The 10125-nt window shown below is 37.5% G+C and overlaps 1 protein-coding gene across 7 annotated transcripts in view; it reads left to right on the forward strand.

The window, feature by feature from the left end:
* LOC135704875 (coiled-coil domain-containing protein AGAP005037) overlaps nucleotides 1-8172 on the forward strand; it is a 145519-nt gene extending 137347 nt beyond the window's left edge. For all 7 annotated transcript variants that reach the window (XM_065226397.1, XM_065226401.1, XM_065226399.1 and 4 more), the window contains exons 20-21: nucleotides 4918-5040; nucleotides 7223-8172. In XM_065226397.1, coding sequence (XP_065082469.1) covers nucleotides 4918-5040; nucleotides 7223-7963 — 864 coding nt within the window. In that variant the 3' untranslated portion in view covers nucleotides 7964-8172. The remainder of the gene's footprint in view (nucleotides 1-4917; nucleotides 5041-7222) is intronic.
* The last annotated feature ends 1953 nt before the right edge of the window (nucleotides 8173-10125 follow it).

A 10125-nucleotide genomic window follows, 5' to 3' on the forward strand; every position in this document is an offset into this window, starting at 1 on the left:
TTTTTCTAAAAATATTGAAAAAAGGTATCAAAAATTTTAAAAAATCACATTTTTTCTAATTTTTTAAAGAAAATTCACGTGCAAAAACATTTTTTATAATTCATTATGACATAAAGTTGGACTCAAAAAACCACAAAACATCGTCTTCTTTTTTTTCGGGCCGGTAAGCTTCCCCTTTAGTATTCCGCTATCAACCATCCAACTTCCCAGCTCAGTTCGTTGATTGGTGAAGAAACGCGGTACAGGGAACACCACTCGCTCATACAGGCCAATAATTCTGGTCAATGTGGACTATAAAATTCTTTCACGGGTCTTGAAGCAGCGGCTTGAAAATGTGCTCGAACTCATGGCGTTCTGATCGGCACCCAAAACTGCTCAAACACCGAATGTAAGATCTTTCAAGCAACTCTTGCAGTAGAGATGAACTAGCCTTAGGCTAAAAATCTCTCTAATAAAGAAAAAAAAAAAAAAAAAAAAAAAAAAAGCAACTCTTGCAGAAAAAAGTCAGAATCGCCCAGTTGAATGCAAAAAGGAGAAAAGGCAAGAGGACCCCCTCTCCATGCATCTATATTTGCAATGACATTTATATAAGGTCTGGGCCAACAGGCAGCTTGCTGGTGTTAGAAGCAAAAATGTTGTAAACATTGCTGAACATCTCCGAACAGATAGAAATACGTCACTGCCAACATACTGAGAACAGATAGAAATACGTCACTGCCAACAGCTGTTTCGTGTAAAAAGATAAACATAGCAATAAAATACGAATACCACTAAACATTTACACATTTCACTAACACCCATAAGCCCTTTGGCCCAGACCTTATATAAACGTCATTGCTATATTTGCACCATCTCTTGCGGCACTTGGAGCAAGTTGTGGAGCGGATCTCATTGTTGCCTAAGCAGATGACATTAGTGCCATCCTAACCAGATGCAATGCGATATTTGCTCAGGCGCTTTGAAAGAGTAGCAATCAACAATAACCCTCTGCAGTGCTGAGATTTGTCATTGTCATTGACAGACTGTCGCGCGATATTGACAAAATTGTTCGTCACATAGTCACTGACAGACTTGATCCTCAAAAAAACCTTCGTCAAAATCTCATTCATTTTTTCGTCAATGACAAAGATTCACCTGGTAACAAAAAGTGTAATTTAGTACATTCTGTGTCACATTATTGTTATCCAAGTAGCTCAGGACGTAGATACTTGCTCATTAAAATGGATCCATGTAATTGTTTTGCTCAAGTTATTTAATTTCGTTACAAATTTAGCTAATAAACAAATTTGCTCATGTTCGTCACTGACACCATTGTCATTGACAATTGACATGGTTTGCCTTGACTATGACTGTTAGCTCAAATGAGTGACCAAAGCAGAATTGTCAATATCACCGTGTACTGTCGAGATTTTGCAGCACTGACCCTCTGACTGTGCCGCGGCCTCATACGGAGAGTACTATAAAAATTCTTGTCATTCTTGTCAATACATCAAAAAATGACCTGGCTGAATACCTTCCTGTCGTCCAAAATGCGATGTATGGCAGTAAACATTCACTTGACGGCAGCACACGTGGCAAAGCGGACAGCGATCATGCTGAGCAACCGTGGAGTTTTTGCTACAATACCAATGCAACCAGTAAGCCTCGGTGTAAGCAACAAGAAAAAAATGTAAAGTTTGTGTTTGTACATAATACCTGTCAATTTTACTACATGAGAGTATAGCAATAAGTGATTTTGTCAGGAGGAACGAAACTTCAGGATTATCCCGGGTCCGGAGATGAACCAACGTCTGGCTGAAAATCTCCTTAATAAAGACAACCAACCAGGATTATCGCATTTTTACTAGAAATACTCAGAGGGAGAGATAGGCGGAGAGAATGTTTTGAGCCAAATGAACTATCAAAATCTGAGCCAATCGAACATTCCAATTAGATTTTTTCCGGGGATTTCTTATTCTTACTAGCATAAATTTGAGAGTATTGCAATCGAACAGAAATTCAATCACCTTTATGTTTTGTGTGCTTCTCAAATTCAACTAGTTTTTGGAACCAAAACAATATTCTAACTCTATTGATTAATTGATCTTCGTTGGTTAATGAATGGCACCAAGCAATGTACAAAATATTGCGATGCAATCAATTATTATTTTGCACGTAAATCGAATCAAAAATAAAAGTCATTTGAAATGCTAGCTTCTAGCAAGGGTTGCAAGATAATTTAGGAACAGATCCCTGCTGCCGAATTGTATTTTGTTTTTTTCCGCCTACACAGCAAAAAAAGTTGTTGAATATTACATCGAAACTGCTGCAACCAGGTCAATCCATCGGTTGTGTAATATCACATTGTACGATGTACATCGATTTTGCGAACAAAATTACATCCATTGATGTAATATTGTATCTGCTTTTTGCTATTACATCATTATTTCATACATCAGCTTGAATTACGTTGATCGATATTACATTTTTTTTTGCTGTGTATCTCTCCCTCTGAGTATTTCAAATTTTTACCAAACCTCTCATAAAATTTTCAACGTGCACAAAATTTCAATCCATCCTGTTAAAGAGCATGGATAAATTCAGGCTCTTTACATCCTATCTATTCTTTCAACTTATCCCTTTTGCATGCACACAAATTGTCAAGCAAGCCGTGCAGTTTTTGAAGTTTTCAAGTAAACCGCGAAGCACTCTGCCATACTCACTGTCAGTTTTCAACAATCTCCACAACAAACACCACGTATGTCTGCTGGCAATAATCGGTCGCGGGGGCAAAAACATCAAGTGCATCACGGAGAAGACGGCAAGGCTCATTCATATCCCGGACTCAAACCGATCGAATTCGACGGATAAGAGGCCAGGTGTCTCTTTGTTGTAGGAATGTTGCCAAACAGGCACGAAGCAACTATTGATTTTGTTCGAACTGCTGATTCTAGCCCCGGGAAAAGCATCACCAATCAAACCCCCTACGACAAGCAGGTGGAAAAGGAATTCAGGTCATTTTTTCCACTCGGCTCAAGTTGTACTCGTCGCTGCTGCTGGTCAAGGGTTCGGAGAAGAAATAGCTAATGGTGAAGAAAGACACTCACCGGCTGATGCAGTTTCTGTTCGAGAATATTGCAAATCAAATTCCCGTCCAAATACAGCTGGTAATATTAACCGGATCCTAGTAATCCATCGCCACCACCCATTCCTCCTACAGTACATTTTCGACCTATTCGGTACAGGACCATTGTACCATTGAAATGTATAAGGCTGATGTTTTGGCAAAAATGTATAAGTAAAACACATGAATAAATAATTGATTTTCGTTTAGTGTATGTAATAATTCGTAATGATATAGGTGACCCGCTCTCCCCCTAAAAGCGTTACGTAATTTATGGACGCAAATTTGTATCTTGTAAAACCCTAAGAGGAAGAGGTGACAATTGGCTTCTTCCTCTTTTATTTCTATTTCTATCTCTATCTTTATCTCTCTCTATCTTTATCTATCTCTATCTTTATCTATCTCTATCTTTATCTGTCTCTATCTTTATCTATCTCTATCTTTATCTATCTCTATCTTTATCTATCTCTATCTTTATCTATCTCTATCTTTATCTATCTCTATCTCTATCTTACGCACATGAAATCGGCCAATCAGGAGCTGGTTCACGTTTGACAGAAAAGTGGTTCATTTTCGCCCCCGTATTGTCACGTCTTCTCTTAGGTAAAACCCTGAGTACTGCGGACTCACTCAAGGTGCTTGTCACTTGGGAGCCAGTGTGAACTGTCAAGCGGGAGCCAAACATTCAGAAGCAGCAAATGCAGTTACTGTTCTTATCTACCGTCAAGCATTATAATCTCATAAAAATGTATACTTTTCATAACACATTCTTAATTTTAAGCTCAAAGATAAAAAAAAAACAACAGGCTCAGTGATGAAAGTATAAAAACCAGCATAATTTTTATGACGCAACTGAGTTTTCAATTACAGTAAAACAATCCTTTGCGAAACATGTATGTAAACAAACTTTGATAGAGTCATGGGGGCTCGAGCACTTTTGGCTCAAAGCTTTTGGCGGGAATCAACTGAGAAAGAGCAAACCAGTTTTAAACTTGAGAAAATTTTCAAGCAGTTTTCTATTGGCTTGCAAAATAAAATTGGTCGACTCCGCAGTACCCAGGTAAAACCTATCCTCTTCGCGTTCAAACTCGTATCACTCTGAAACTTTTTAACACCCCTCACATCACATCCATTCCCAGATCTATTTCCATCTACTTTTTCTATCCCTGCTTTATTTTCGTCAACACGACACACTCGAAAAAATCCCATCAATTATTTTTTCCCCCGGAAATTCCAAGTAATTACTAGACTCAAAAACTACATTCAAATGAGTGTCGTTCCCCCTGGATTTTGTCATTTATCTCACCAACTCTTCGCGAAGAGGCAATCAGAAAATCGCTCATTGTGATTCTGTCAAAGCTAAATTTGCAGGTTTTATGTGTCAAACACAAACTTAACTATCTTTTCTAGCTACTTACACATACAAACTTACTATTTCATAATTTCGCAAGACATTTTTTTTAGCTAAATACTTTTGTTTGCTGAGGTTCAGCAAAACATTCCGAGACTCAACAATCAAATGTCACTTTTGCTGAGATCTCGACTGTGTAAATCTCGGCAAAAAATGCCGTGATTCGCCAAACAAAATTAAGTGTGTATTTCTTTGAAACAGTAAACAATGTTTAAATCATAATATGGATCATTGATAATTACTTTTAACCATGAGAAGTTTGATATTTAATAAATGGAAAAATCAAACAAGTAGAGAATCATCTTGGTTGTATATAATTACTTATATCTGATTGGAATGTTATCATATAATATAAAGCTGTTCTTTTCATGCGAATACTATTTTGATTTTTTTTCTCGTGCAGCCAGTCCCAAGTCCCCGGTTGGGGGCGGTCACTATCAACGGGGGAATTGCGCCAGAAAACGCCCTCGATGCTCTACTAGATGAACTGCAAACATTCGCCAAACCGCCTAACGGGACAAATGAGGTAATGTATGCTTAGATTGGAAAGAAATATGCATGGAAAGGAACCATGCTTCCTTAAAATTGTGTTGATTATTTATTTCTTCCTGTTCCAGCCTGTACAAATCCAATATAAAGACCGTTCCAATAATCTTCTACTCAAGTAAAAGCCTAATATAAACAGACCATTCTTAAATTATTAAACACAGACTTTAGAAAACAAACGCCACTTTCAGAATCAATTAGGAAAGTTCTACTGTCAGGAATAGGGATCAATGGGGAGTACACACAAAGTTTTGCTTATCCTAAAATGTTTGATTTGGCTGTGTGTGTACATGAAAGCATTCTAAACATGTGTTACACGGTTTGATTAAACAATTTCAAACATGTATTCAAAGGGGTAGAAAAATATTCAAAATAAAGTACCTTAATACCAAAAGATTGTATTTTGAGGACCTTAGCACATAAAATTTATGTGTGAGGTTTATAACATTTATTTCTCGGTAGAACATAACGATTATGTGTCTAATTCAAACAATAATGTTTACGTGTTAAGTACATTTATTCAATATGTGGTGGGTTATTTATTATACCGACATCAGTAGATTGCATATTGCAACGCGTGGAGGCGTTTTCGGTTTGAGTCCTCCCGCACACCTAAAATATTTCGCCGAGATTCCAACAGCCGGGTAATTCTGCAATTTGTTTTGCTCTCAGCCAAACAATCGCCAAGACTCAACTAACAAATAACATTTTCCTGAGATATCAGCTAACCAACAGATATTTTGCAGAGATATCAGCAAAAGTAAATGCCGAAGTTGGATATTTTACCGAGCTAGATTAAGTGTACGTGGCTGTCGAAGGTGCCTCGGAGGGTCTAGCGTATACTTCTCCGCCTCAAGGCTCTAGCTCCTCTTCCTGCACGTTTTCCTCGTCGAAGATGCCGCATCCCGCGTAAAATTCACAAATAATGTTATTTCGAACAAAATGCTCAAAAGTTTTGCTGATTTAGCGAAAATTCCTGCAAATTTATTGGCTGAAGCTGTATTGAGTGTACATTAAACTGAATCGCTCAAACATCAAAATTATGTGTTGAAAACACATAATCTTCAACTATAAGATGCGAACCATATTTTTATGGCAGCATACATATAAATAAAATCTGTCACGCATATTCGTGTTATGGGCTTATAGTAGGTAAGAGGTTATACACATACACATATGAAAATAATGATTTGAATATCTTATAATCTTATGCAATGACCAAATAAACTTTTGGTTTATAATTTAATTAGTGTATTATGTACCTACCAAAGTGATGAGACAACGCAACTTCATGCATCATGCAGCTCGAAACTGATAGTATGGTTTACCATAAAAACATTTAAAGATACTTAGGGGAAACTGTACCCATTTGACCCCTGGGGACACTTCTCGAAGTCCAGAAGGTATTTTTTCGCCCCCCCCCCCCCTTTATCAATAAGTAATACTTGACAAGAACCCCCTCTATAAAGTACGTAACGCTAACTCACTCCCGTACCCCTTTCCATGATTAAAAAAAACTTGCGTAGCGTAAGCTAACTTGCTAACGGAATGACCTCGTCTTAGGTTAGCAGTCTATCGACGCTTTAGAGCATCAGCGTTTATCTCGAAACATGATTTTTCAAAACTGCGTACAATCTCATTTGAAAACGGTTCAATTTAACGACTTCTACGTTTGACCATTAGAAAGAAAACCTTTTTCATTGGAGGAATGACCTATAAATCTACAAATTCTTTGTATTCACTATTTTTTCTGAAGCCTTTATGAGGAAAAAAAGGGATGAAAAATCGACCAAAAAGTTTGAGATCACACTATTTTGTCAAATTTGAGGTTTTTTACCCGTCCAATAAATTTAGTTCACTTTAAAGCCTCATTAATCGTGTCGTGTTTCAGATCGATCCTGAGGTACCAGGCTGTATGTAGTTTGACAATTTCAGGCGTACACTAGCTTACTCAAAACGTGACCACGGGCACCATTTTGTTTTTTTTTTCGCCTTGTAAAAATTTGGAAATAAAGACAAAGTTCTAAGCTTTTTGAATTTCAAAACCGTGGCCATTTGAATGGGAATCCCCCTTAAATTCACGAATTCTCATGTGTAAACCATGATTGATAAGATAAAGTTTTTCTTTTAATCATATAAGAAGTTTTTTTTTAATATTTCAGATTCGTCCCGACGATTCCACTTCTGATGACAGCTCTCAGGCTATACAGAGCACTGTAACTACGAAAATGGCACAAGCACAGCTTTATCCTGACGCAATTTCAACTAACGTAGGTTTACGACGTTTACATTCATACCCAAGTGGATCAGACACGGACACAAGTCCTCCACAGCCAATACGTCCTATTGGAAAACCTCCGGTTCCAGAACGCAATGCCGACTTGCTATCTAAAGTCAACTGCAAGCGTGTACCACCACCTCCACCGCCGCGAACAAGTTCTCGCAGCCCATTGGCCAGTCCCACCAGTCCCAACATGCCTCATCAAATGCAACAAATGTCAGACATAGATCAGCAAAGTATTATCAATTCTGAAAATATGACTAAAGATTCTGGAATGGATTCCAGCAGCGAATCTGTTAGCTCAGATAACTCTCAGCGACAACAGGCTCTCGAAATGCGTCATCAAGAGTTGTTGAAAAAACAAAAACAATTACAAGAACAATATCAACGTTTACAACAAATGAGTAAAAATAACATTCCGCTTGCTACTCCTGACGATAAGAAAAAAATGAGGTCTGGCATGAGTGGCTCTACAAAAAATTTAACAGATGACAATTTTTCTGACAGTATTGAAACTTCTAATGGTAACTTTGACAAAAATGGTGAACTCAATACTAACACTGGCACCGTGAGCAATCTTACAAAGACTACAAATAAGGTCTATGAAACAGATATACTATAACAGCAGGCCAAAGGATGGCGAGAAACAGATGTAGATTTTCTATGATCTAATTTAGACGCTAAACATATGTTTAGATCCTTTGGCAATTGATGCTGAAGTTTTGTTATGTTTTATAAGTTTCGATCTATATGTCAAAGTGATACAGACGAAAACAAAAATCGAGAGGTGTTACGATTATGTTATACATCTTACTTGTGATGTTTTGAATAAATGAGCGTTAGTTGCATTAAACTTTGGTTATAATTTCTTAAACACTACTTGTTCCTTTTCATATAATGAGAAAGCCACAAACACAGACAGAGACATCCACTAACGGACATTACACTGAGCATGCAGTTCATCGTCCACTAATTTAACGGTTAATTTTTTTTTTTATTATTTGGGCACCAATTCAGCTGCTATCTAGGGGCCGACATGCCTACATAATGTGGCACCACCTTTCCACACTCAGCGTAGTCCACCACCTTTGAAAATGCGGAATTCACTGTAGTTTTAGATACTAACTATAGTTTGTGGCAGGTGGAGAACTTCCTGTCCTGCACTACTGAGACACCCTCTACACTGCCTCAGGGTAGGCATACGCACTTGAACATCGCGGCATTGAAAACACTTGAATACTTCGCACACAACATCAATATCCTCCTTTATTCTGCTTATTTACACGACAGGTACCATTTATGTTCTATGTTCTGGACTATCTCCTACATTTGTTCACCCTAGCTTCTTCTACAGGAGCCCTTTCTTCTACTTATCGCAGACCACACCTCTCCTCTTTTTCCTTCCAAGTTATCACGGCCTGCAATCTGTTTCAACCGCACATTTGATTACACTGAATATATTGCCGGTCTTAAAACTTATTTAAATAGGGTTATAACAGGCGTAACATTTGATAACGGCACAAAAGTATTTGTAAACAAACTTTTTAAGGCCCTTTACATGCGAACCAAAGTACGTCCACGCAAACCAATACCACTTTAGAAAAAGTGTAAGTTGCCCCTATCCGATGATGTTGTTGGTTTGGGTGAGCGTACTTCGATTCGCGTGTAAATGGCCTTAAAAAGATTGTTTACAAAAGCTTTTGTGCCGTTATCAAATGTTAGGCCTGTTATGATGATGATGATGTTCCCACCTCTTACCCCTACAAAAGTTTGAGCTGGACGTTTTATCTTTAAGATAATTAAATATGACATTTTAACCAGGTTAGCAAACAAAATCGAACTGGTTACAATTACAGATATAAATTCCCTCTAGAGTTTACAGTTGCTTCATAGCGATATAAATGTGAAAAAGCTTAGGCGTCCACCTCTTAGCTCGCCTTTTTGTCCACCTAAAATATTCATAAGTATTAAAAGCGATCAAGAGTTAATAATTAATCCACAAAGCATCCAATTACACTAGCAACCCCGCAATCTGATGCTATCATAATTTTCAGCAATGTCAGGAATGCTCACGAAACACCGACATTTGCCAGAAAATTTACTACTTACTCAAGGTATCTTCCAAAGTAGCTTCGAAATTGCAATTTTGTTTTATCAAATGTTAAATTCAGTCCTCTATATCCGTAATACGCGCGCGAGGCTCAAACCTTTGCAGACTAATTTTTTTCTTAAATCTACTACTATTACATCAAATATTAAAAATCCATCATCATCATCGTGGCGAACAAAATAGTTTTTGCAATGCAACAATAATTATTAACACTCCGAATACGGTGGGTAAAATACTTTACGCCGACTACGAAGCCTCCGAAAAACGTGTAACAGCAAGTTTGCAATAGCAGAACTTAGCAGTTTCTTAATGAATTTCAAAAATTCCTAGGGTCTGTAGATTATTTTGATTGTAAAAAGATTAAAAATAGGGTCGTCTACTTTATTCAAAATCGAAAAGAGTCGTTACACGTTTTTTTAAAAGGAGTGTTTATGGGTTTTGCAAGTGGCCTAAGATCCATAAATTAGATTAATGGGCACAAATGTTCGTAACTAGCCAGAATACAGTCATGATTCCTATATATAGAACCTGGATATAACGGAACGGTCCTCAAAAGATCCGTAACATCCGTAAAAGTGGTCTATCCATAAACCCCTGATCCTAGAACTCCGCGGTGTTTTCGAAAACATTAGGAACTGTGATATAAAAAATAATTTGGGTTCATGACATAAACA

The sequence above is a fragment of the Ochlerotatus camptorhynchus genome, unplaced genomic scaffold (genome assembly GCF_037179485.1).
Source record: "Ochlerotatus camptorhynchus isolate MF236.1 unplaced genomic scaffold, CSIRO-AGI_Acam_v1.1 ptg000250l, whole genome shotgun sequence".
Taxonomy (NCBI): domain Eukaryota; kingdom Metazoa; phylum Arthropoda; class Insecta; order Diptera; family Culicidae; genus Ochlerotatus; species Ochlerotatus camptorhynchus.